The 26,985-nt window shown below is 41.8% G+C and overlaps 1 protein-coding gene across 1 annotated transcript in view; it reads left to right on the forward strand.

Moving 5' to 3' along the window:
- Positions 1 to 26,985, forward strand: part of ECT2L (epithelial cell transforming 2 like) — a 67,973-nt gene that overhangs the window by 36,123 nt on the left and 4,865 nt on the right. The window contains 12 exon segments of the mRNA XM_045544457.1: positions 3,017 to 3,109; positions 4,651 to 4,685; positions 4,687 to 4,834; positions 6,379 to 6,482; positions 8,052 to 8,177; positions 13,300 to 13,386; positions 16,686 to 16,900; positions 18,210 to 18,357; positions 20,019 to 20,092; positions 20,192 to 20,348; positions 21,032 to 21,097; positions 21,727 to 21,815. Coding sequence (XP_045400413.1) covers positions 3,017 to 3,109; positions 4,651 to 4,685; positions 4,687 to 4,834; positions 6,379 to 6,482; positions 8,052 to 8,177; positions 13,300 to 13,386; positions 16,686 to 16,900; positions 18,210 to 18,357; positions 20,019 to 20,092; positions 20,192 to 20,348; positions 21,032 to 21,097; positions 21,727 to 21,815 — 1,342 coding nt within the window.

The raw sequence follows: 26,985 nt of genomic DNA on the forward strand, positions 1-26,985 counted from the left end.
ACGGCACTCTGGCCCGGGGAACAGAGTGAGACTCTGTCTCAAAAAAAAAAAAAAAAGACTTCACTCCTACACTCCAATCCTCTCCTAAGCCTCATTTCTCTCTCTTTAGTGGATCATTCCTATCAAATCAGGAGCACCTGTAGAAAAAAAGACAATAAACTTTCCCTCGCTTCTTTTTAAATTGACTAAACCAATGGGTCTCAAACTTTAGTGTGTATTCAAATCACCTGGAGGGCCTGTTAAAGTCCGTATTGCTGGGCCCCACCTAGAGTTTCAGACTCAGGTCTGGGGTGGGGCTGGAGAATTTTCATTCCTAACAGGTTCCCAGGTGATGGTGATGCTGCTGGTTCCAGGCCACACTCTGAGACTCACCGGTCCATGCTCACTGCCTCTTCCTCCTCGCCTCCCACCCTCTCCTCACACTCCTCCAAGGGGTCTCTTTATCTCCACTGAAATTGCTTCTGGACTACTCCAAATGACTTCCACGTGCTCAAATCCAGTGGTCGCTGCTCCATCCTCACCTTGCTTTGACTTCTTAGAAGCACTGGAGACAGATGAACACTCCCCCTCGGAACACTCCTTCTCCTCGTGTCTCCTCTCCTTGCTCCCTCCTACCTCAGTGTCCCCTTCTCAGTCCCTTTTGCAGGCTCCCCTCTCTCTGCAAGACCCGTAGTATGCCCCAGGGCTTGATCCTAGATTCTCTCCTTTTCCACATACACACTCTCCCCCTGGCAGTTTCATCTATTCCTATAACTCTAAGTTCCATCTATATGCTGAAGGCTTCTAAATTTATGTCTCCAGCTCTGGCATCTCTGAGCTGAAGACTCATATCTAATTCTGACTTGACATCTTCATATGGATGTTTAATTTGCATGTCTAATAGTCATCATCTCAGAGTTAACACACCTCAAACTCTTGATTACCTCCCCAGGACTGAAACTACCCCTTCCCCAGATTCCTCAGTAAAAACATTATTCACCCAGTTACTGCACAAGCCAAACATTTAAGATTCATCTTTTGGGGGGCATTATTTTTAAAATTTTAAACAGCTTTATTGAGGTATAATGAACACAAAATAAACTGTATGTATTTAAAGTGTGCAATTGGATAAATATTGACATCCATATACCTACCCTAAGAAACCATAAAACAATGAAAACAAACACATTCATTAGTCCCAAAAATTCTCTCATACCACTCTATAATATCTCTCTCTTGCTTCTCTGCCCTGCCCCCAACCCAAAGCAACCACTGATCTACTTTCCCTCATATTTGCATTTTCTAGAATTTTCTATAAATGGAATCATACAATATGTATTCTTTTTTTCTCAGACTTCCTTCACTCTGAATCATTATTTTAGATTCATCCATTTGATGCATTTTATCAATGGCTCCTTCCTTTTTCCTGCTGGGAATTATTACATTGTATGGATATACCACAAATTGTTTATCCGTTCATCTGTTGATAGATTTTTGAGTTCTTTCTGGTTTCTGCAGTTACAAATAAAACTGCAATGAACATGTGTGAATATATGCTTTCATTTCTCTCAGATAAATACCTAGGAGTAGAATGGCAAGGTCATATAATAGGTATATGTTTAACTTTTTAAAAGCCAGCTAAACTCTTTTCCAAAGTGGTTTTACCATTTTACATTTCTACTAGAAGCATATGAGAACTCCAGTTGCCTGGCACTCCAACACTTAATTTTAGCCATTCAAATGGGTGCGTACTGGTGGTATCTCATTGTGGTTTTAATTTGCATTTTCCTAATGACTAATGATGCCCAGCATCTTTTCATGTGCTTATTGCCATTCAGATGTCTTCCTTGGTAAAGTGTCTGTCTCAATGTTTTGCCCATTTTAAAAACTTGGTTGTTTGTTTTCTTATCAAGTTTTGAGAGCTGTTTATGTATTCTGGATAAGTGATTTACAAACATTTTCTCTGGTCTACAACTTGTATTTTCCTTCTTTGAATAGTTTCGTTTGAAGAGAAGTTCTTAATTTTTATGAAATCAAGTGTATGAAGTTTTTCTTCTATAGATCATGCTTTTGGTGTCATATCTAAAAACTTGCTACCTAACCAACGATCACAAAGACTTTCTCTATTTTTTTCTGAATGATTTATAGTTTTAAGTTTGACATTTATATTTGTGATCCATTTGATCCATTTATTTTTAATTTTTTTTAGAACATGAGGTATAGATTGAGTTTTTTTTTAACATATAGATACCATAATTTTTTTTAACATATGGATACTAAATTGTTCCATCACTATTCCTGGTAACTACTATCCTCTTCCCAGTGAATTTCATTTGCACCTTTGTTGAAATCAATTGACTAGATATGTGTAGGCCCACTTTTGGACTCTCTTTTATTTCATCGATCTATTTGTCTATGAAAATATTAGACACCAGTAAGTGAGAGACATTCCAACCTTTCAGCTACTGTCATCTTGTTTCCAGCAGTAACTGAAGCATTTTGGAGTAATTATTTATTCTTGGGCCACAAATAATTAAAATAAATTACCCATTATATTAATTTCATTCCAAATAATTCAATCTCTATGCTGAATTCAGTAATTCAATATACATATTATGTCACTGAAGAGCGGGAGAAATTAAATTTGCCCCACTAAATTTTAACCATCACAATCCATCGTGTATTTAACTGTTTTAAATCTGTCCTCTTTACAATGAGACCATTTTAGAAAATATCTGTAGATTTTTCTCTATCTTTGGGCTGAGTATTCCAAATTTGAAAATAAGCCCTAGGTCAAACTGCATGGCCTCTTTCCCCACCCTGTTGCTTAATCCTCATAAATGAAGTGCTTCAGCTACAGTATTTATGGGTGAACTATAATAAAGTGTTTATGGGCTCTTCACTGGAGGGGTTTGAATGGAAGACAAGAACTGCTAGCAGCCTTTCTTGGCCAGCTCCTTAGTGCTCCTAAGTAATATTTAACTGTTTCATGGCAACACCTGTCAATAAATTAATGGAAGTATTTTTGACTATGCAGAGGCAGGAATGGAAGTTCTTTCTCAGCTGGCTCAACTAACTGGCACGTTCTTTACCGCCCCCACTGGGATTGCAACTGGCTCTTACCAACACAGTAAGTATACATGGGAGATGACCACCATGCCCAATAACACACCCTCTCCAGGATCAACAGAAGACAAGGTACAGTTAATAGTACCGGTATGGCCCGGGTGCGGTGGCTCATGCCTGTAATCCTAGCACTCTGGGAGGTCAAGGCAGGAGGATCACTTGAGGTCAGGAGTTCAAGACCAACCTCAGCAAGAGTGAGACCCCATGTCTACTAAAAATAGAAAACATTAGTTGGGCATGGTGGCACACACCTGTAGTCCCAGCTACTCAGGAGGCTGAGGCAGGAGGATCACTTGAACCCAGGAGTTTGAGGTTGCTGTAAGCTAGGCTGACACCATGGCACTCTAGCACAGGTGACAGAACAAGACTCTGTCTCAAAAAGAAAAAAAAAAAAAAAGAAAGAAATAGTACTCATATAGCCAATGTCAATGACTATCTTTCATTCCTTCTCTGAATGGATGCTATCACTTCCCAAACTAGGTAATCTCTCTCAACAGTCAGTCATTTGCTTACAAGGCGATTATAGCAATGCCAAACGTTTTCCCTTTTAAAGCCCCCCGGATTCCCTCTTAAGCAGGGCTTGGAGTGATGTAGAAACTATATAAAGCATGGCTTCTCTACTCCCAGATGCCTTCCAGGACTGGGGAGAGCTGGCGTGATTGTGGAACTCATAAGGGAGAAGATTCTATGTAGATATAACAAAAGCACATTGACCTAATATAGTGTTGAAGCAGAGGCCACTTATTAATTTTAGTCAATATAGCAACATCACCAAATGACAGCATATTTGGCACCACAGGGAGTGGGACTGGCCTAGCAGAGCACAGCAGGGTGAGGATGGTGTTGCTTGCAATACAGGTTTTCTTCTTTTTCTCCTCCTCTGCCTCCCCTTCCTCCTGTTCACCCTCCTTTTCCCTCCTTTTTCTCATTCTTTTTATAAAAGAACATGTCATAAAGCATTTCACATGTCTACCAATAAGAGTAGAGGAAACAAAGCAAATACCACCTTTCCATTCAGGACAGAAAATCAAATTTAACGTACCATTGCTTTTCAAGGACAGAAACTTTCTTAAGCACTGGGTACAGTCACATAGAGAAATCTGTAGAGAGAGGTGGCCATCTGACATAGTTGAAGGAAGATAAAGGGTTGGCTACAACAGGGTTGACAGTCAATGGCCTGATGGGGAAACCAGGCAGGGTGGGATTTCATGTATTGTCACTTTTAGACTGGGAAGATAAAGCACCGTATTCTCACTTAGATGACCTCTCTGCTTCGTGATGCAAAATTCAGCAGCTATTTAATTTTTGACTTTACATAGAATATATCACCTTGTCTATCAAAAAGGAACCAGGCATTGGAAATGACTCACTGAGTTTCTAAATTTACTTTGGAAAACAGACTATGGGTGTTCATTAGTCTTCTAATGAGAAAGGATAACAAACCTGATACAAATACAACTAAGTGTTTGCTGTACTTTAAACACAAAGCAGAATTCTCTCATCTAAGTTCATGTCTGCAAGAATAAAAGGAGAAAATAATGTCAGTTCTCAGTGACTGGCTGGGACCCCCCGAGGGAAGGGGCGCCCCCCTCCGTCTACTTCAGCCAATTGAAGCTGCAGACATGGTCCAGCCTCACGGACTTCCTGGAAGACACCTTGAAACCAGTCAGGAAACAGTTATGTCCTCTCTTCAAGGAGCTGCAGAAGAGCATCAGTGGCAGAATGATAGGTAAGAACTCTGGCTCCTTCTTTCACAGGTTAATCATGAACTTGGTTCCATACCCAGAGCAAATACAAGTTTAGGAACAGTGCAGGTAAATTTTAACTTTTAAACATTCTCAGTAAAAATTTATCCCTTATGTTTTTCACATTGCCTTTCAAATATAATGAATTCCCACTAAGAACAAATATATTTGCATTATAATAAAAATGCTGAAGCTAGTTCCTATTTTTAAATGTTACCATTTTATTAATTCCTATCTATGTCTGTCAATTATTTATCTAGACAAAATTTGTGTTTGCTAAGCCGGAGAGCTGGGTCCTTTTCCCAGTAGAATTTGGGGTAAAAGTTAAGCACCTCTTACACCACAGCACCGAGTACCTAAATTGTTCTACAATTTAAGTCCTATTTATTTTCTATCTAAAGTACGTACTTTGGTGATGGACTCCATGGCCTCTATTGGACATGACTGAATTTATTGTCCTTTCACGTCCCATCCCCATGATCCAGTGATCACAATAGACCTTCTGGAAACAATTTACTGCCTCAACTTTGCATCTTCACCTAAATCAGTCCATTTTTAAAAATGAAGTGTTTTTCACCATCTGGGTAAAGAGAGCTTTTTTCCCCACCTGTAACTACCTATTCAGTTTTTTTCTAATGCATCCCATCTGACTACAACACCATTTATCAATAAGGTAAGTCTATATCTATGCCTTTCTTCTTTTCCTCTGCCCAACTCCTTCTTTAAGGTCTACTTACATAGTTACTATCTATACAAGAGCTGTAAACACACACGTGTGCATGCAGATATTTTATCTTTCGATATATGTCCTACATTTCTTTACATAAATGTCTCCAAAACAGGGATTTGTCTACTTGTGTTTATGTCCTACCCACTGTATCACATTTAGGAGGTGTTCAACCAATATTTAAAAATAGTTTTGAAGGTATAAACAGGGAGAAATTATTTCTCTTAGTTCTTTCATCGATATTAAGGACTAGAAAGAAAAGCCGAAAGGTAAACTTTTTAAACATAGAGGTATTTTTTGATGATAGATGTAGACAATGAGAAGTTGAGGCAAAAAATTGTTTTCAAATAAATGCATGTTGTTCAAAGTGTTTAAAAAATTAAAAGATGTCTGTGTATGTATGTTTGTGTGTTATTTCCTATGGACTTAAAATATGTATTTGAGCACAAAGATAAAGGGAGTGCAAAGGAATTTTTGGTCGGACTGAAAGTCTAACATTTAAAGTTATAGGAAATGTACAGGGTTCTTTTTCATGTGTTCTTCCCTTATCATCCAATTTATAGATTTCATTTCAATATCAGCTTTGGCAGGATGGGTATTTTTTATATGCTGTACATTTAAATTGCTTTGGCTCATTCTGTATCTTAGCATAATAGACATCCTCGTGGCATAATGGAATTTTGACGTCTATTTTTTGCATTTTTTTCCCACTAAAAAGCAACTGTGAGGACAGAGTTGTTTTCTTTTCGATCACCTCTCTTACATAAATTAATCCCAGGGCATGTGGCCTTGTATTTACAGGGCAGTTTATGTTTGACACCATGAGTGTGGCCCACGTGCTGAGTAACCAGGAGACCGCACAGGCTCTGGCAGACGGGTTGATGGAGCTGTCAAAAGAAGGTTCTGTAAGTGATCCTTTGAAGAAAGAGGAATATAAAAACCCCAACATTTAAATAAATTCTTAGTTTGTCTTTATCACTTTTTTACTGGTTTATCCTTTTCAAAACACAATCCTCAGACAAATTACATCAGTTTATAAAAACAGCCACTGAGAGATTCTGGGCACAAGATGTATTAGGTACACAAAACAGACAAGTGGGAAAATCTTCTAGGTTGTTTAAAGTTTATTGCATTGTGCACTGCTTTCTGTCTCGTGCTTAATTTCAGTCAGAAGTGACTGCTTTAAAAATGTGTTGGTGGTTTTTTATATCACGTACACATTATTCAACAGTGAAACCAATTACTAGTATGAGGAAAACCTGAGAAAGGGTGAAGCCAGATATAACAAGATGAAGGGAAAGGGGCTAGAAGAGAGAGGAAGAGAGAGAAAACACAATAGAACAGAACTAAGCCAGTCAGTGGTTTGGCTGGGGACAGGGCAGAGGGTGGGGGGTGGACAGCCCGAAGCAACGTGTTCGTCAGAAACAAATCCTGGATACTCTCCCAGGAAAGTCGGGGAGGAGAGGCCAGCCCACAGGCCTGCTCTCCCAGCCCTGAAGACGCAAGGTTGTAGGAAAGCGAAGTCTGCAGCTCTCTGTTTTGGGGAAATCGGTACTAGGATGGGAATAGGGATGATGTTAACATACTTGATGCTCTACAAGGTCTTCCGTTTTCTAGGGAAATATTCTTCAATCCTTCTCTTCCACTGTCATAGTTCTACTTTGTGGGTGGATTTAACATGATCTCTGCACACATTCTGTCTCCTTCTTGTCCTGTATCCACTCTGATTTCAACGTGGCTTCCTGGGTCAGCACTGGACACCTGCAGGCCTGACTGTCCTGCCCGGTTTGGGTTCTGAGAAGCTGCAGTTTGCTGTGACTTGTCTCCTCCAAAGACAGCTCAGCAACCTGGCCAAGGCCCTGGCCAGCTTTGCTGATAAAATGAGCAGGGACGTTCACAGAGATGACCCTGCATGTCTCCTGAAACACCAAAGAATTACTAAACATATTTGATGTAGGCTCAGTGTCCTTATTCCCACCTAATTATTTAAAAATAACCATGTGTGATGTAATTTTGATAGTGCTCAAACCTATAAACTGAGAGGGAAGCAAATTTGAGAGCCTCAGAATGTTTTTCCCAAAGTTCTGCTGCTGTCGCCTCTCTCCCAGGCCTTCTTCCCCCAGAAAACGACAAGACCCACCTTGTCCCCTTTCCTCACTTGGCCAAGAGGTTGCTGTGAGCCACTTTGGTTCCAAAGATCTTGTGAGACCCTCCCACAAGACTTTAGCATCCTAACCAGATGGGGACAAAAAGTTGAAAACCAAGAGTATATATGGTAACCGGAATATAAGACTAACTAGAAAGTCCCACGTACTGACTCTAACAGTCACTTTGTTTTCTGGACATGAAAATTAATTGGGTAGAAAGCTGAAAACTCTACTAAAATGTGTTCTCTTTTCTGCTGTATTGTTGATGAACTGTATTTCACATGAATGTCTTAAACAGAAATTTTTTGGGGGGGGTGCATTTTTTAGGACAGACCTCTGGAATTTTTGTCATATTTTCTGCTGAAGAAATGTGGTAAAGAGAGCAAAGATTTTGAAGGAAATGTTATTCTGACAAAATATGACCCAAAGGCAACATTCAATGTATTCATGAAGGTAAACTTGCTGCTGTATTTTCATGCCATTGCTTTGCTGTAGAGTTAGGCACGTGTGGTGAAGAAATTCATGAACAATAATGTTTGTACTACCCAGAAAGCTTTCAACTTGTTATTTCTCCTAAGAACTTCATTTTCATGGACTATTATAAGAAAGGGTGTTTTGGGCTGGGCACAATGGCTCACGCTTGTAATCCTAGCACTCTGGGAGGCTGAGGCGGGAGGATCGTTTGAGCTCAGGAGTTTGAGACCAGCCTGAGCAAGAGTGAGCCCCTGTCTCTACTAAAAATAGAAAGAAATTAGCTGGACAACTAAAAATATATAGAAAAAATTAGCCAGGTATGGTGGCGCATGCCTGTAGTCCCAACGACTCAGGAGGCTGAGGCAGGAGGATCGCTTGAGCGCAGGAGTCTGAGGTTGCTGTGAGCTAGGCTGACACCACCGCACTCTAGCCCGGGCAACACAGTGAGACTCTGTCTCAAAAAAAAAAAAGAAGGATGTTTTGTAGTTTCATAATATGAATAACATTTAAGCCACTTAAAAGCATAAGCTGCACCATGTTGACCTGAAGAACACTATTTGATTGTGGAGGAAGAATTAGAAATTTGCGTTTTGCTTTGCTACTTAGCTTAGTCCTGAGATAAAGAGAATATGTGTGTGTGTGTGTGTGTGTGTGTATGTGTGTGTGTGAAAGAGAGAGAGAGAGAGAACTAAGAATGGTTCTTTTTTTCTTACTTGGGATTCAAATTCATAAAAGAAAAAAGTGGGTTGAAAGTTAGTTCTTCAGGCAGGAAAGAATAATTTTGCCAGTACTGTATTCAGAATCCATACATTCTTGGTTATGTGAAATAATCAGGATTCAGGAAATGGTGAGAGCTGCATTATCATTCAGAGGGCTGATGTAGGGGGAAATGTCATTTTAGAACCACTTTATGTTCATAGCAAAGTCACATATCTTTGATGTTTGAAGGTGTGAAATGCCGGTTCCTAACACTAACTCTCCATGGAGACTGTGAGCAGAAATGGACTTCCGAGTTCCCCCAGCAGGCAAATCGTTTGTTGCACCATTAATGTGACATTCTGGAGGTATTTGCTCATGCACCTCTGGAGGACAACAAAGGGCAGGTCAAGGGTACACATAGAGGACTGCTGGGGGCAGTGTCCCCTCTGCCAAGCTGCCGCTAACTCACTCAGCAACACAAAAGACCTGCCATTGTTCAGACCCGCCCTTTGTTTTTCATTTTTTTTTTTTTTTTCAGAGACAGGGTCTTGCTGTGTTGCCCAGGCCGGAGTGCAGTAGGGTCATCATAGCTCATTGCAACCTCAGACTCCTGGGCTCAAGTGATCCTCCTGCCTCAGCCTCCTGAGTAGCTGGGTGTAGAGGTGCATACCACCATTCCCAGCTAATTTTTTTATATTTGTGGATACAGGATCTCAGTATGTTGCCCAGGCTGGTCTGGAACTCTCGGCCTCAAGCAATCCGCCCACCTCAGTCTCCCAAAGTGCTGAGATTACAGGTGTGAGCTACCACACACAGCCTAGACCCACAATTCTGTTACCACAGCCTGAGCCTTAGTCTAATTCTTGCTGACCACAAACATCTCCCTGAGAGGACTCTTACTAAAGACCTTTCTGGGGCATCTCAACCATTTCTAGATGGGAACCCTGCTTGCCTGCTGCTCCTCCCCAAAATCTACCTTTAGTCCAGATTTAGTTCTTTTCAGAAAACTCTCACGGACCTCTTCTCAGGGAGAGGGCAATTCCCCATCTTTTCAGCCCAGTTCCCTAAATATTTACAGGTGCTAACCATGCGCTAGGCACCGTGCGAAACCTGAGACCAGGCTGCAAAATCAGACACGGTCGCTGCTGTTGTCGTGGGTGCGACCTGCACATAAACAGACGCCACGGTGTGATCAGTGTCCGTTCACAGAGCGCACAGGCGGGGTGGGCACACTAGGGCGGGCGTTTAATCCAGACTCCCTTTTCTGTTTCTCAGAGCCTGCTGCTTTTGCCTTGTTATGGCAGCTACCTTTTTTTTTTTTTTTTGAGGTTCTCAGGGATCATTCTCCCCCAGGGTGGGCATAGTCTCCATCCATCCTTCAGCCTGTGAAAGTCTTTGAGAAATGGCACCCAGGCCTCAATACCAACCCTGGTTCAGTAAAGGGAAGGATCGACACAGAAGCACATTACACGGGTCCCGAGGTTCCAAATTCTTCCAAAATCCTTTCAACATCAGCTGATTCCTGCCTCCCTGGAAACCCACTGGAGTCCTTTCATCCACATTTATTCCTAAAGGTCAATCTGTCACCCCAAACCCCAGGCACATAGACCTCAGAAATGGCCCTCTTTGGAGCAAGAAAACTTGAAGAAAGCAGTGAGGGCAAAATGATAGGTGCTTCCTCTACTGAAGCATCACTTTTACGTTTGAAAAACCTCACTATCGGTAAGAACCATTTCTGGAATCTTTGACATCTAAGGGAATGGTCCCTTGGAGAATTTCCTCTCAAGTCACTTTCACTCTTGGACTATCTTAGATTTCCTCTGCCAAATATAATAAAATTCACACTGAATCAAGTCTTTTCAACCTGCTGGTGACTTAAACATCTAATCACATTAATAAAATAATGTATGAAATTTGGGCTTAAAGTTGTCTCATTCCTGGAAATCAGGCCTGCTGTTTTTACATTGTCTGCCTGTAATAAAACTGGAGAAATGCAAAACTCCTTAATGCCTAGAAATTTCTTTGATGTTTTTCTTTTTTTTAATCAAATTAGAAAAAAATGTGTGTTAGATTCTCATTTGGTTTTCTATTACTTAACACTAAGAGCTTTTGCACAAAGCCCACAAAACAAATCTGGGGACCTATAGGAGGAAGAATGACAGCTTAAATGTAAGTGCTGAATTAGGATAAAACTGAAAAGCTGATGTTCTGCGCACATTAGGGGTTATTTTTAAAAGCGTGGATATTCGTTTGGAAGCCTCAGGAGCCATAGTAGGGGAAAGTGAAAGCTTCTCTGAGATATTTGTTTTAAAGACCCTTCCATAGGGGCTTGTGAGTAGGATTGTCTGTCAAATCTAGGACCCTGTGTATCTATCTTGCTATCATCTCTCTTTGTCTCTCTTGCTGCCCAATTGTTAGTTATTCCTGCTTTTTGTCTGCCTGTAGTGTTTACGCTGACACCATGCAACCATGGTGACGGGTGGCAGCCAGAATCATAGTTCCTGAGCTCTACCTGTCATTTTCACAACTATTTATGGCCTCGAATCCAGGCAGCTGAGTGCTTTCTGGCAGAAGCATCAGCACTGACTAGAATGTCTCTGGAAAATGCAGTGTCTGCCTGTGCTCAATCCTAGAGGAAAATTCCTTCCATGTGCTCAAAGCCTATTTCTGCAAGCTGATTTCTTACGGTCTCCCTTACGTATGTCATGGAGACAGCCGAGGAAAGACTCACCAACTCAAATTAATAGTTTCCTATAAATGTACAAAGTTTGTTGCCCCTGTTACTTCCTCTGAATGTATCCCTAAAATCTAAGTAAGAGATGGCATCTTAATCTAAAAAAAGCTCAAAATATTCTAGCAGTTAAATGTATACTATAAAATGAGTGAAGTTGCCAATTTTAGGTGCAAATAAAATTACTATGCCCAATTAATTTCCTAACCACAAAGAAAAATGTATTTTTTAAAACATCGCCACTGACCAGAGGGGAAACAAAGCCTCACGGTGAGCAAGCAGGTTCTGAAATAGCCACGGGGAGGCTGCGGGTCCACGCTGACGCCTGAATTGTAATGTGTGAACGTTCAAGTGAGCCTGCACCATAGGGCGATATCCCAGGTAAAGACGGCTCCCTTACCTGTGAGATCCACACTACGGTTCTGTTCTGTTTGGGTGATCTTAATTTTGGCCCAAACAATGTGAGCTTGATTTTCATTTTATGTCTGCAACCACTTTCTACCTACACAACCATTGCTGTCACCACTGACTCGTTGAAGTTCTCTCTCTACTATACATAATCAACACTGTTATTTACTTATAAAGAAGAGAGCGTTCCAGTCAGAGAGAAATTTTGAATTATTTTGTCACAATTCAAGGTAGATTTTTTTCCCCAGCCCTAAGTATAAATACATGCCAGGCTGGTCTGGGGAGGACAGAAGAAATGACTGAAAGACTCCCTGGAGCAGATGCGACATGTTTGGGCTCAGGCGGGGCCTCCTGGCACCCGGTGCTGGAGCCGGCTGCCGCTGCTCAAGGACCAGGGCTCTCACACAAAGGCTGCCGGCTGCCATAGGAATACGGCAGCTGCTAAATAAAAATTCATTTTTGCCTGAGTAGAGTAAGGCAAAGGAGTCATAGATACAAACTGATGCTTTCCTTCCAGCCTTGCCCTCTGGACAGCAAGGGATTACCACTGGTAGCTTTACCTTTGATTAGCCATGACCATTAATCAGCTGCATCTCTCAGTACAAACAGGGGACAACTGTGCCATCGCTAGGTGGATGCTGGGATGTTGCAGGCAGTAGGGGTGGGGGTGGGGGCTCATTTTTAATGTGCTAAATGATATGGAGGCCACGACAAGAAGAATCAGCAAGGTAAAGTGAAGAAAGGAGCCCCCAGATTGAAATGTACAGGCCTAGAAAGGGCACTGGAATTGTCAATGACACATTGACATTAGGTGAAAAGGGGGAGAATTTTATAAAGTGTTGTTAGCTTTTTCCTTCTGGCATCTTAAAAATAGGATAACCTATTTGCCTTCAGCTGAGAAGCCACAGAGCAGAGCGGAGGTGGAAGCCTGTTACCCAAGAATGTGTGTGATTCGTTAAGCCTGGGAGGGAGGAGACCTGGCATAGCAGGATCACTCCCTCCCTCCCAGGGAGAAGGGAGCTTCAGTGAATTTAGCTTCTCAAGTATAATGCAGTCTAAAGGAAGACAAAGGCTATTTTCTTGAAACATAACATTTAAGAGACCCATCCCATTTGTCAAGCACTTCACTCATCCTGTCTAGGGCCCGCTGTGGTCATGGCTGCAGGCAGACAGCTTCCGAGGGCCCCGTGGGCACAGTACCCCCTGGGCTTGCAGAGATCCCAAGCCTACCTCCAAATAATCAACTCTCCATTTAATCTTCAGGAAAGAAATGTCACAGAAGACAATTCTCAGGACAGAAAGTCAAGTCTCAGCAAAAATGATCTAAATCTTGAAGTGGTGGTGCAACTGGTAAGCCTATTATTACATCACACGAACATACCATTTGTTTTGCTCCTGACAGTGAAGCTTCAGCCTTTATTCTGGTTAGTTCTCTGTTTTCCTTGAAAATTTCCCTTAGGGGGCTTAAAAAATATATAATTGGGGGAATCCAGCTCATAGATTTTTCTTTCAAATGAGCCCTGGACTGAAAAAGAAGTTGAGCCAGAAGAATGGAGATGTAACATCTTGGGAACAAAACCAATCTGCATGTTACTCCATGGTTTTCTGATATGATACAAAGATGTCATTTAAGGAAATGGCACATGGACAAAGGCTCACAGTTTCTAACTGATCTACCAGCTTACGGTCTGACTTCAAAAGTTGACTCTAACGCAGATAATGTCTAGGGCTCCGTCTTTCTGTCTAAAAAGCACCTGCAGTAGCTGGTCCTGTCCTACTGTCTTCCCTGGCATGTATGTCCTATTTTGTATTCTTCAGCACACGCACACATTTATCACATTTCAGTCTCTGAATCCTGTAAAGTAGATGTTACTAGCCACGTTTCATAGACAGAATTAGAGTTAGAAAAGTTAAATGGCTTCCCTAACGTCAGACAATTGGGAGAGAAAAAAACCTTAAATCCTGAGTCCCTGAGCTCAGACCCAAGGGTCTTTCCCAGACCCCTGACACCCCAGGTGTGTCCACTCATTGCAGATGGTGCAGGCTATGGACCCCCAGGGCATGTGTGCTCACTCACCCCCAAATCCACCAGGAATTACCAAGGAGGAGTGTATTTACATAGTGCAGTGAGTATAATAGTATTTCATCTGACTATTGATGATAATATCTGGCAATGGTTTTAAGACAACAATGAAAGCTTTGACAATGAAAACCTTAAGTCAAAATGATTGTAAATGTTGGATAACTCCAATATTCAAACATATATATACATAAATGCACAGAAAAAATATAATAATGGGCTACAAGCCAACTGCCAAGTGGGATGCAGATGTAATTTTTAACTCCTTAGATATGTCTAAATAGGTATTATATACAGATCATGTGTTTAGAAGATAAAACTTAGGTAACCAAGAACAGTGTGTTTATAGATTTCAAACAGAGTGTGTGTTCTCATTTTTCTCTTAAATTACTTTTTACATTTTAATTTTAGTTAGCGAAATTATGATTGACTCATCTTGGTGAAGATCACATAGCATTACACTTAGTACTATTATATATAGGTATCTTTTTCATTTCAAACAAGACATTTATTTAAACAAAAAGATGCTTAACTTGAAGGGAAAACTATCTAGGAATCATTTTTTTCAAGTAATTTATTCTCACTTAAAGACAGATTGCCTTACATGTAAAAGCTACATACAAGAATGTTATAGAATTGTTCTTGGTTTTACAATGATAAGTGAAAAGCATCAAAATTCTCCAACCAAACAAGGTAGGCAAGGATATATATAGAGAGAGTTAAAACAGTGAGAGCAAAAAAACCTTACTGGAATATAAAGATAAGAGCTGAATGAGCATGCCACTGGGGGAGAACGGGAGTCTTTTCACAGAGCCAGAACCAGTGTTTTTCCCCAGCCCACTTCCTTTCTGATGTTAATCAACACACACCACTGGCCATTAATTTTAAAAATGCTTGTGCACATACACCACTTACTTGACGTACAATAAAGGAATGGGGGAGGGAAAATGAAAGAATAGAGAAAACTGCACTGTAATAGGATATGATGGAACCAAATTGCAGTATTCTAATTGAGAATGTGTTCTTGGTCTGTAGGGACAGCCCTCTGGAGTAAATAGCAGGTTCCCCTTGCAGTAGATGCCCCCGTCTGCCCCTGGAACATGTCAGTTGTATCGTCCACCTCCATCTCCAGCTATGCTGATGTGTTTGCTTCATTGATTGGGTGCCTGTCACACTGGAACCCGATCTGCCTCACCAACAAACCCTGTCCTTCTCAACAGGCCTTCATTAGTTTACTCTTAATCTTAAAGGGTACCTGAGAACTGTGCAGCCCCACCGCCTTCAAATTAATGTGGTCCATCTTGACTCCTTCCTTGGGCTTTTTGCTGGCCATGGTGAGTGCTGGAGTCTCCTTAGCTGTTGCATAGCATGAGGACATGAGCAGCAGCAGGAGCAGCAGAAGCAGTATCGTCTTGTTTTATTTGGAGCACTGTGGGGTATACCTAGGGCTGGAGGGAAAGAGGAAATTGAATTCTAAGAGTATTAATAGTTCTAGGCTCAAATACAAGGGCATTACATTTAAAAAAATTAAACATTGTAACCATTTTCTATTATAAAGATGTTCATCTTATAACTTCTGAAATATACAGATAAAAGGGGAAAAAATACCTAGTTCTAGCAAAATAAAACAAAACTTGGAAATATAGAAAACATAGGACATCTGGCAACCTAGTTAGCCAGAGAGGTGGGCTCACAGCTCCCAAGTTGGATACTTTTTCCTAAATATACTGAAAGAACAGCATATGTTTCAGTTTTTCATAATATGCCAGTAGGAAGCAAATTAGTTAACAATGAGAGGGTGTCTTTGTTTGTGCTGCTATAACGGAATACCTGATACTGGGTAATTTATAAAGAACGAAATTCATTTCTCACCATCTGGAGGCTGGGAAGCCCAAGATCAAGGTCAGCATCCGTTGAGGGCTCTCTTGCTGTGTCCCCGCATGGAGAAAGGCGGAAGGGCAAGAGAGGACCAACTCCCCCCACAAGCCCTTTTATAAGGGCACCTAATCCCATGCACGATGAAGGAGCCCTCATGGCCTAGTCACCTGTTAAAGGCTACACCTGTTAATGCTATCACATTGGCAACACCTGGATTTTGGAAGGGACACACTCAAACCTTAGCAGAGGGCTAGCTTGTTTCAGTTCTGTCTGCAGGATAATCAATAAAAACACTACTGGGAAAAAGAAATACGAAGATAAACAAGAGCGGAGAAGCCAAAGGCTTCCTCACCAAACAGTAACCTCCGTGCAGGCAGGACTCTGTCATTTTCTCATCATTACATAGCCAGCACTCAGCCTAAGACACTTAAGACACACTTGGATGGATAGATGGATAAAAGTAAGGTTTCCATCTGCCCTCCTTTACATCCAAGGTTAAAAGTCTCCTGTCTACAAAGGCATAAGGCTGGCCTGATGTAAGGGGGTATCTGGTGATACTGGGGACCAATGATGGCCAGTGGGTCTTCCACAGTCCCCTATCCAAGTTCCCTTGGACTCCGGGCTTCTTGAGGCTGTAAGCCTGAACAGAATCATTCCACTTTTTCCTGTGAATACTTAATGCTTTTTACAGGAGAGGAAACTCCAGATGGACTCAGCAGAAAAGCGAACTAGAGTTGTCAGGGAACTCTTACAGAGTGAGAGAAAATACGTGCAGATGCTGGAAATTGTGCGAGATGTTTATGCAAGGCCACTGAAAGCAGCACTGTCATCGAACAGAGCAATTCTGAGTGCTGGAAACATCCAGATCATTTTCTCTGATGTTCTGCAGATTTTAAGTCTTAACAGGTAAACCCTGAATAGATATTTTTAAAAATATTCAGTGCGCCATGGGAGGAGCCCACACTTGATTGTTTTTTAAAAGCTGTGTGGCGGCTCAGTCCTTCTCTGCCACTGGTGGGGACCCTGGCCATCTCAGAGAGGAGAGAGTCACTCGCCATGCTGCGGGCAGGAGCGGTGACTCCCAGGGGGCCACGCCTTCCCCGGGTCCCAGCCTCGGTGCGGGCCCCGCGCCTGGGCGGTCTGCAGGCGACAGACTATTCTCGCAGCAGACAGCGAGGACAGCCACGGGGGGAGCTGCTCTCCTCAGCGGGGCCTAGTAGATCAATGGGAAAGGAACTGAAGGATTTAATGGGATTAAGCCACGAGGATCCTTTGCTTAGAGAGCCCAAGGCTGGGGGTCAGTTTATTTATTTATTTTATTTTTATTTATTTATGCATTCATTTATTTATTTATTTTTGAGACAGAGTCTCACTGTGTTGCCCGGGCTAGAGTGAGTGCCGTGGCGTCAGCCTAGCTCACAGCAACCTCAGACTCCTGGGCTTAAGCGATCCTACTGCCTCAGCCTCCCGAGTAGCTGGGACTACAGGCATGCGCCACCATGCCCGGCTAATTTTTTCTATATATATTTTTAGTTGTCCAGATAATTTCTTTCTATTTTTAGTAGAGACGGGGTCTCGCTCTTGCTCAGGCTGGTCTCGAACTCCTGAGCTCCAGCGATCCGCCCGCCTCGGCCTCCCCGGGGGCCAGTTTAGTAACATGCTCCGAGGGAGAACAGTGACCTACCCGAGGGCAAAGAAAACAAACTGAGCATGTGCGTCTCTCGCGGTAACTCTCTGGGGGACTCGGAACACGCTCCCCACCCTCAAGGGCCCCCGGCTCCTAGGAAAGGCAGAGGTTGAACTCGGCTCCGCGGTGTTCGAGGCCGGCGACAGCCGAGTGAGGGGTCTCGGCGTTTAGCCGTGGAAGCGCGAGGGGCGCTGTCCTGGGAACAGTGCGTGGACCTTCGTGCCCGCCCGTCCGGCCACACGGGAATGGGACGCTCGGGGGCGGCTGTGTGGAGGCCGGCGTGGGTTGCCGGCTCCGGGGGTGAAGGTGGAGATGCGGGAGCCGCCACAGCCGACCTGCGCCCTCGCGGCCCGGCTCCCCGTTCCTGCCGCATCCGCCCCGCTCCGTGTCGGGATCAGAGTGCTTGACCGGAGCCCTGCTGCAAAGTCCGAGGCTGAAAAAGGCTGCACTAATGACGGTACATCAGTTGTTTAAGTTTCTAGGTTGCCCTAGCTAACAGTTCGTGGCGATGCTTTTCTCATATTGCAGGCGGTTTCTAGACAACCTGAGAGGCAGACTACAGGAATGGAGCCCCGCTCACTGTGTGGGGGAAATAGTCATAAAGTTTGGAAGCCAGCTGAACACGTATACCAATTTCTTCAACAACTACCCTGTTGTTCTGAAAACTATCGAGAAGGTATGTGATTGAGGTGTCATCAGTCATCCTATTAGACGTTCTGAGCTCAAAAGGAAGTTACGTGTGCAACCCAAAGGACTACAGTTAATAAGAAAGGTTCTTCTCTGCTCTCAGCTTCCAGCTCTCGTCCTGCATACTGTGAACTCTTTGAGGACAGGGACCCTGACTTAGGGGCTAGCACCATGCTTGACACATGGCAATGCCCGGGAACTGGTTGTTGAACTGGAGTAATCCTCATAAAAACTGCCAGACTTTCACCTGCCCCAGACACCCTGCAGTTCAGTTCCAGGAAAAGGTTCGACAATTGGGTAGAAGCAAGACTAAGCCTTGATCCCAGTCTGCTACTGCGATCCTGTCTGGCCTTGACAAGGTCAGCTGTCTTACGTAGAAAGTGAATTAATAATCCATATATTTCTTGAAATAAGGACATTCAACTGATGAAATCTCCCTATGAAATAAGGAACTTTTGGGTCTGACGTTTGGTCTTCCATTCCCTAGACAGCTGACTGTAAACAGTTTTCCCTGTTGTGACTTATGCTATTATTTAATCTGAGCAAGAATATCCCATTCTCTTCTGCACCACTTGCTGCTCGTGTTGGGATCTCTTCTGATGGAAATAAGCTCCCTCTCTCTCCCCTCCTCAATTTGTATTGAAAGTGCAGCAGCAGAGGCTGTCTTGCCACATGGCAGCCACGTGGCAGTGCACTTTGTCAGGATCCACTGTGCCCACGTGTCTTCACTGAGACCCTGCAGGGAAGGCCTGTGGGCTGGGAGGCCTCTGGGTGATTCCTGCCCTTGGGCATCTTCCTGTGCAGTCTTCCTCCCACCCCACCCAGGGAGTTTAGTCCCTGCTGGACAACTTGATGATGCAACTGACCTTGAGGACAAGACTTTGAGCAAAGCATCACATGGTATCAGAAACAAATTGGTGCCAAAAATTTTACAGCTATGGATACTAATACTTATTTCATTAGCATAGCATGTGCATATAAGTACTCAATAAATGTTAGCTATTAATATTATTGAAATCAGTGAATATTTGATTTCTAGAACTTAGCATTACTGACCTCTTTTGGCATGTGAAAGGAAATAACTTCACAGGTGCTCTAATAGTGATGAATGAATACATTTTAAAACAGATATTAAGTATAGTGGAACACTCATGTAATATTACTATAGAAAACATGATTAACAGCAGTACTAACAGTGAACATCATTCATAGTCAAGTTTTTGCTATAATGAAATAACATTTGCTGCATGACAGGCACTTTATGGATAGGATTGTTTTTTTCCCACACCCCAGAATTAGATATGACGTCCATTTTACAGTGAGAAACCTGAGGCTCAGAGAAATTAAGTAACATGCCAAGGTCACATATTCAATGTATTCTAATTTGAATCCTGGCCCACCTGGTTGCAAAGTCCATTCTTACTTGTCTTTACTAATTAAGTTCAGTTGATAGAGTCAGGTCTACAGTATAACTGATACAGCATAGTTAATATATTAGGAAGACACCAATAGCACTAGACATACTCTGATCAGATGTAAACGTTGCCCTTTTGCTTCGAGTGTTCCATAGATCATGCTTGCTCGGTGGAACAGAAAGCCATTCAAGGGGCTCACAGAGCAAAGTTTGACAATCTAATTCTCACCTTTTAGTGCAGAGAAACGATACCAGCATTCCGAGCTTTCCTGAAGAGGCACGATAAGACCATCGTTACCAAGATGCTGAGGTAAGTTCTGAGGGGGAGCACAGCTGGAGTCCCCCAAAGATGGGGCGTTCCTTGACCTTCAGATAAGGACCGGAGTCTCCTTCCCTCTGCTTTGTCCAGCCTTCCAGAGCTGCTTTTGTACCCATCCCGAAGATTCGAAGAATATATTAATCTTCTCTACGCTCTGAGGCTCCACACTCCTGCAGAACACGTCGACCGTGGGGACTTGACCACTGCCATTGACCAAATAAAAAAATATAAAGGTTATATAGATCAGGTTGGCTGCTGATAAGAATCCGCGTCCTTTAACAATGTTATAGTGATTTGTGGTGCTCTCACTCGGAGACCCTGAGATACTTTTACCTCCTTGTGGTGTTCTTCACTTCAGATCTTTCATCCTATTAAAGCTAAATCAGTAGTTGTGTTCAGTGACTTTGAACCCTGAAGGCATCTATTCCAAGCCAAACAACATGAGAGAGAATGTGTTCAGATATCCATGCAAATACAGTAAAACCTCTATGAAAGTTTGAACAATAGGGTATTTGGATTGATTTTTCTGGATAACTAAAAGAAAAAAACCAAAATGTAAAATCTATTGTTTCTGAAAATATTTTTAACGTTTTAGTTAGCTTTCCTGCCTTAGTAAGTACAATGATCATAACTACTCTCTGAAGAAGCAATTAAGCGTCCTGGAGTACAGTCCTACCGTTCTGAAAATACCATTGTAGCATTGTGCGTACTGTACAGGAGTCTGGGCTGGATGTAAACTGCTAACACATGCTTTTTCGAAGACAGTTTTGTTACTTGCCTTTGTTTTAAAACATTGGGTACAGAAAATTGAAATCTTTTATTATATGAAATCCTACGCTCTGTATCAAGTGCCATAAAAATTTTAATCTGTGTCTTTTATGAATAAAAATGTCACAGTTTGAGTTTGCCTAAAATCACTTTTCTTCCTAGATGAAGCAAAACATCACTATGAAGGATCAGTTTTCAGAAATACAGAGAATCATCAGGGGGTGCCCCGTACGTATTCTGACGTTCTTGCTGTATCTCACGCTCATGAACATAACCTCAAGTCCTGGCAAAAGGAGACAAACGGATCCCAACGCAGCTAACATTTGCGGGGTCTCCGCTGCGTGTCATTATTTCAGTTTGCACATTTGGTAGGGAAAGAGAAGTGGAGTTGACTGGATCGCAAAAGTCCAGAATCTCAGAACTCACAGAGTCTGCAGAACTTTATCTCTGGTCACTGTTCACGCCAAGAGATCATCTCTGTGACTTGATTAATACAAGGGCCTGACTTTTTAATCTGTACTATTAATAATTCATTCACTTCCTTTTCTTCACAGCTCCCTTCTTGCCCACTTCCAACTTTGTTTTTGATAGTAGGAAAGTGTTTACAAATAAAACAATGATTTCAGTAGTTTAAAAAAATTTGATAACATTCTTAGATATAGTTTTCTTTATCAACACTGTGATCTTTCTAAAGAAAGCTTATTTTATAAACAATGAAAACATTCATTTTTTTCATAATTGAACTGAATTTTAGTCAACATTTCCATATTCTGGGATATAAAATGGTTCTGCAGTAATGAGACTTTTTGAATTAAAAAAATTTATATATGCTTCTAATTTTGTTTTTCATTTTATAGACTCTGTCAGAAGTAAACAGATATCTGATTAGGATCCAAGAAGTAGCCCAGCTTCACTGCTGTGATGAGGAAATAAGTTTCTCTTTAAGGTAAACAACAATTAACTACCCGAAGGCCGTGAACTCCTATGAGCAGGTGACTCTCTTACTCATCATGTATTCCCAGCATTCAGTACAATGTCTGACATGTTGGAGGTTTACATAAATCTTGGATTGAACTGAAGTTACACGCATACTCCTCAGAGATAGCGTAAGGTACCCTATCACCGTGCTCTAGGCTGCTACTGGTAGAATGAGAGAAAATAAGCTGTCCCTGCTGGGACCACAAACTCCACAGAAACAGAAATTCTGAAGGTTGGTCACTTTCCTACTTAGATAAGATCCAAATGTTGATTTCACACTGATGATCTCCACAACTATAAGAGAGGACCAATTTATTGTTATCCTCAGATAGTTATTGAGGTCACTATTAAAAATGACCTCATGATACCTAGTTTGCACAGTGCTTACAGTAGTGTAAGAACAAAAGATAGAAGGATGCTAATTTCCATAAATTAGTTACCCCTTTTCTCCTTTAGAACAAGGATGGGCAAACTTTTCTCTAAAGGTTCAGAGATAGTAAATATTTCAGGTTTTGCTGGCCAAATGATCTCTGTAGCAACTACTTAACTTTGCTGTGGTAGCACAAAAGCAGCTACATAAATGATACAATACATAACAAATAATATACTACTCATAAACAATACAATACATAAATGAATAAGCATGGCAGTGTTCCAGTAAAACTTTATTTACAAAAACAGGTGGTTGACCACACTTTGCTGATCTTTGCTTTAAAAAGCTATTTGTTACAGCCTTACCAGGTTCACTGCCTGCTGCTCAAGAGAAAGCCAATACACTGACAGGGCAGGGGTTACAGCAGAGACAGAGTTTAATATTGCAGGCACCTAGCAAGGAGATGGGGGGAAATTCTCAAATCTATCTCCACATTAATAATTTTGAAAAATTTTCAGCCATTATTACTCCAAATATTTCTTCTGTTCTTTTGTCTCCTTCTTCTGGCATTCCCATTACACATACGTTATGCCTTTTGTAATTGTTGCCATTGCTTGGTCTGTTCTTTTTTTCCCCCCATGGTCTTTTTTTCTCTCTGCTTTTCAGTTTGGGGAGTTTCTATTGCTATATCTTCATGCTCACTGATTCTTTCCTTGGTTGTGTCCCATCTATTAATGAGCCCACCGAAGGCATTTTTCATTTCTGTTATGATATTTTCTATTTCTAGCATTTCCTTTTAATTCTTTCTTAGAGTTTCTGTCTCTCTACTTACATTACCCATCTGTTCTTCCATGTTGTCCACTTTTTCCATTAGAGTCCATAACATATATATAGTTATTTTAAATTCCTAATCTGATAATTCCAAAATCTCTTCCATATCTGAGGCTGGTTCTGATGCTTGCCCCGTCTTTGCAGTTTGTGTTTTTTGCCTCTTGGTATGCTTTGTAATTTTTTTGTTGAAAGCCAGACGTGATGCATCAGGTAAAAGGAACCGAGCTAAATAGGCCTTATTGTGAGGTTTTGTATTTATCTGACTAGGAGTTAGGTTTGTTTATGTCAGTGACCAGGTTTGTTCTGCCTGCAGGCAGCAAGCCAATTACTGTAGCAATGGGCTTTGAGGAAGAGAAAAGATTTTATTCACAAGGCCACTCTGTGAGGAGACAGGAGAACAAATCTCAAATATGCCTCCTGAAAATAGGGCTTGGGGCTACTTATGGCATAGAAAGTGGGGTGTGGGGAAAAGCGAATGGCTGGTAGAAAAGGTGAGGTAATCAGGGTTTCTGTGCACGTGTAATCAAGCTACATGACTTTTCATAGGATGTAAGTACAGAAAATGGCACCATTTTAGCATGATTGGGGGTGGAGTTTTTGGGCTTCTGATGTCAAAAGGTCACTCTTCTGGCACCCGTGCAGGCTCAGTTGAAGGATCAGTGGCCTCAGCTGGCTTGAACTGGACAAGAGCTACCCTCTAGTTCCTGAAAATCAACTTTTTAAGCATCTGTTACTATAGTGACCCACAGCCAGAGATGTTATCTATAAGGAAGCTAGTGAGAGTTTTAAGATCAACTAGAAGCTATTAAAAGCAAGTAAGGCAGGTTAAGTTTGGAGGGCTTATCAGATTAGCCCTCAGTTTCATTCACTGCTTATTGTAGCTTGGTCTCAGAGGCTACAGTTTTCTCCTGTGTCCTTGCTTTTGTCTTCTTTATTGTCTTTGCGCTTCCCTAGAGATCCCTTCTTAAATAGGGTCTGGGCCTTGCACTTCTTTCTGCTGTTATTCCACTGTATTATACAGGAGTCCTGCTTCAGTAGTAAGATGTCAGGGGAGGGGAAACATTCTATACTTCTATGATCAGTTTTCAGTTTTTTAATGAGCCTTTCACTTCTGGGCTGTGACCTTCATAAGTGCTTCTCAGCTTTTTTTTTCTTTTTCTACCTCTGAGACAGGAAGGCTAGAGGTGGCTGGAGTTGAGTATCTCCCCTCTCCCAGGTTGGTTAGCCTCTGGTAAAGCCCAAGTTGGTTAGGTTCTGACAAAAGTTTCCCTTGAGGGCAGGCCTTTTGTTAAGGGGAACAAAACTTCCTAGGCACATTTCAAAATGGTACTCCCCCAGGAAGAAGTAGGGGATTTTTCTCAGCTTTTCACAGTGAGAACCCAGGGGGCTCCTAGAGGCAAAACACAGCACTGTGGGAGCCCCAGAGGTCTAATTGCTTAAATTAGTCCGCACTCAATCTCCAGCAAGTAGTCAATCACCCTTTACGTATTCCCATTCCATGCTGGTACCAGCACACAGTTTCTGTTTCTGATAAACTGTGATTCTCTGTGTCTGTTTGTCTCTCCAGCTTTTAGGGTGATGGTTGACCCTGTGATCTCAATTCTCTGATAGATCTGAGAAAAATTGTTGATTCTGAATTTCTCAGCTCCTTTTTTGTTGTGAGGATGGGATTAACAACTTCCAAGCTCTACATGTTAAATGGAAGCTGGTAGCCTCAGTTATCAGAATTTACACTTCTACCTTCAGTATTTGAACAACAGAGCATTTTGGGGATAATACAAAATTATTTTACAATCTAATTATGAAGTAAATTTATATTTAGTAGGTGCTGAGAAAAGAAAAATAGCTCAGAGCCAGTCAGCTAGCTATGTGAGGTGTGTGCAAAATTTATCAGGTCCAGAGAGACATTACCTGTGGAACTTGTCATTCCTCACCCCCACCTTGCACCTGTAACGGGGGCAATTGTTTAAAGGCATTTTGTTCCCGAGTACCTGCCTCACCCACAATTTTCATGCTCCTGGAATTTGCCATATAAAGAACAATGTATAGCTAATGAAAAGCTTGTTATTTAAATGTAAATTCTTGGTAAACAACTCATGAACTGCCTCTTCCTCAACTCCTGGCCTCCCAAGTAGCTGGGACTACAGGCACACTGCCACCTTGTCCAGCTAATTTTTAAATTTTTTTGTAGAGACAGGGTCTCACTATGTTTCCCAGGCTGGTTTCAAACTCTTGGCCTCAAATGATCCTCCTGCCTCGACCACCTAAAGTGCTGGGATTATAGCTCTTCTTTTCCTTTAAAAATCCACTTGGAACTGCTGCTAATTGGAGTGTATATTCAAGGCAATTTGAATCTAAGCTCTTGGGTAGCAATCCTTAAGCTTGGCCCAAATAAGCTCTTTACTTAAATTGATTTTGCCTCAGCTTCTATTTTTTAGGCCAACAGTACTTTCTCAGTGATTCCAGTTGACAATAAATACAAATGCAATTTCACATTAATATTTGAAGTAAAATGCTAACAGGCTCATATTCTAAAAGATACCAATCAATATTAGCCTGCAACCTTTTCTGTCATTTTAGAAAATCACATAAAATCCCAAGAAATGCCATTCCCATGATTTCCATCAGGAATTTTTACTTGGAGGAAAAACACTCTGTTTGTATTTATACATATAGTGTTGATTCACAAGAGTATAATGCCTTACAGTTTATCATGTTTTAACTGCTCTCATTTGACACATTTATTACAATCACGTGGTGAGGCAGGTAGGACTGTTACTGAGAACTCAGCACTTGTCCACGAGGCCAAATCAGAAAAACGAGGACAAGTGTTTTGGGGAGGAGGAAAGAGATGTATTTTGCCAGCAAAGGAGGGAAAAACGGCAGACCTCATCTCAAAAGCCAAATGTCCTGAACATTCCACAGGAATACAGAGCTTTTGAAGGGTGGGTTCTCAGCTTCAGGCAATTACTATTCAACTATGGTTGATGATTCTGATCATCTCTTCTCAGCTGAAGACAATCCTGTGACCTCCCTTTACCAGGTCAGGGCTCGGCCATCTCCTATTGCACAAATAAACAAAAGATTTACCCTGCCCCTCCCAACCATGGGCCTGACGCACGGATGCAGGCTTTAGTTCTCAAAAAGGAGTGGAGGATGTTTTAAAGAGACAGAAAATATTTTTGCTGTTTTTTTCAGGCCACTCCCTCTGTTACAGGACAGGAAACTGGCTTAAGTTGCCTGAGGTCACAGACCTTTTAAGTAAGTGCTAGTCTGGAATTCAGAACCAGGCTACAGTGCACTGGCAGTGCTGTTCCCACCAACTAGACTGGCAGGTGGAAAGATGCATGAAGCCTTCCTCATAATCACTCACCAACCTAGCACCAATACCAAACAGATAATTAGTTAACAAGAGCTATGGCACAGAACAAGTAAATGTTTGCATTCTAAATGAAAAACTTTAGGATAGGGATGAAGTAAGAGTCATTTTAGGAGCTAGCAAATTCAGAGAGCATTTGTTCCTCTATGGACACAGACCAGAGTTTTGGGTATAAGGTTTCATAATACATTATGTACCTTGGAACTTAATGGTATTATTGTTTTTTCAGAAACACTGATTTTCATCTAGCTTGCTGAATTTTAAGCACGCTTTTTTTCTTCCAGTGGTGTCTGGCCAAAGGCACAGAAGTGGAGCTCTCTAAAACCGGTGACTAGAGGCCCAGCCTTAATCACCAAATGGGGCCCTCCACTTCCCAGACCCAGAGTCTCCTTGAGGAAAGACCCTACTTACTACTGCCAAAAAGGCCTTTACTCTTTAACTTTACTCTTAGCCTTCCCCAGAGGGACCTATGGTCATTTACCAGTGTGACTTTGTATTGGAGAAAGGGTACCCAGACTTCTCAGGAACACTAGACTCTGGTTCAGAATTGACTCT

This window comes from Lemur catta, chromosome 2, assembly GCF_020740605.2.
Source record: "Lemur catta isolate mLemCat1 chromosome 2, mLemCat1.pri, whole genome shotgun sequence".
Lineage (NCBI taxonomy): Eukaryota > Metazoa > Chordata > Mammalia > Primates > Lemuridae > Lemur > Lemur catta.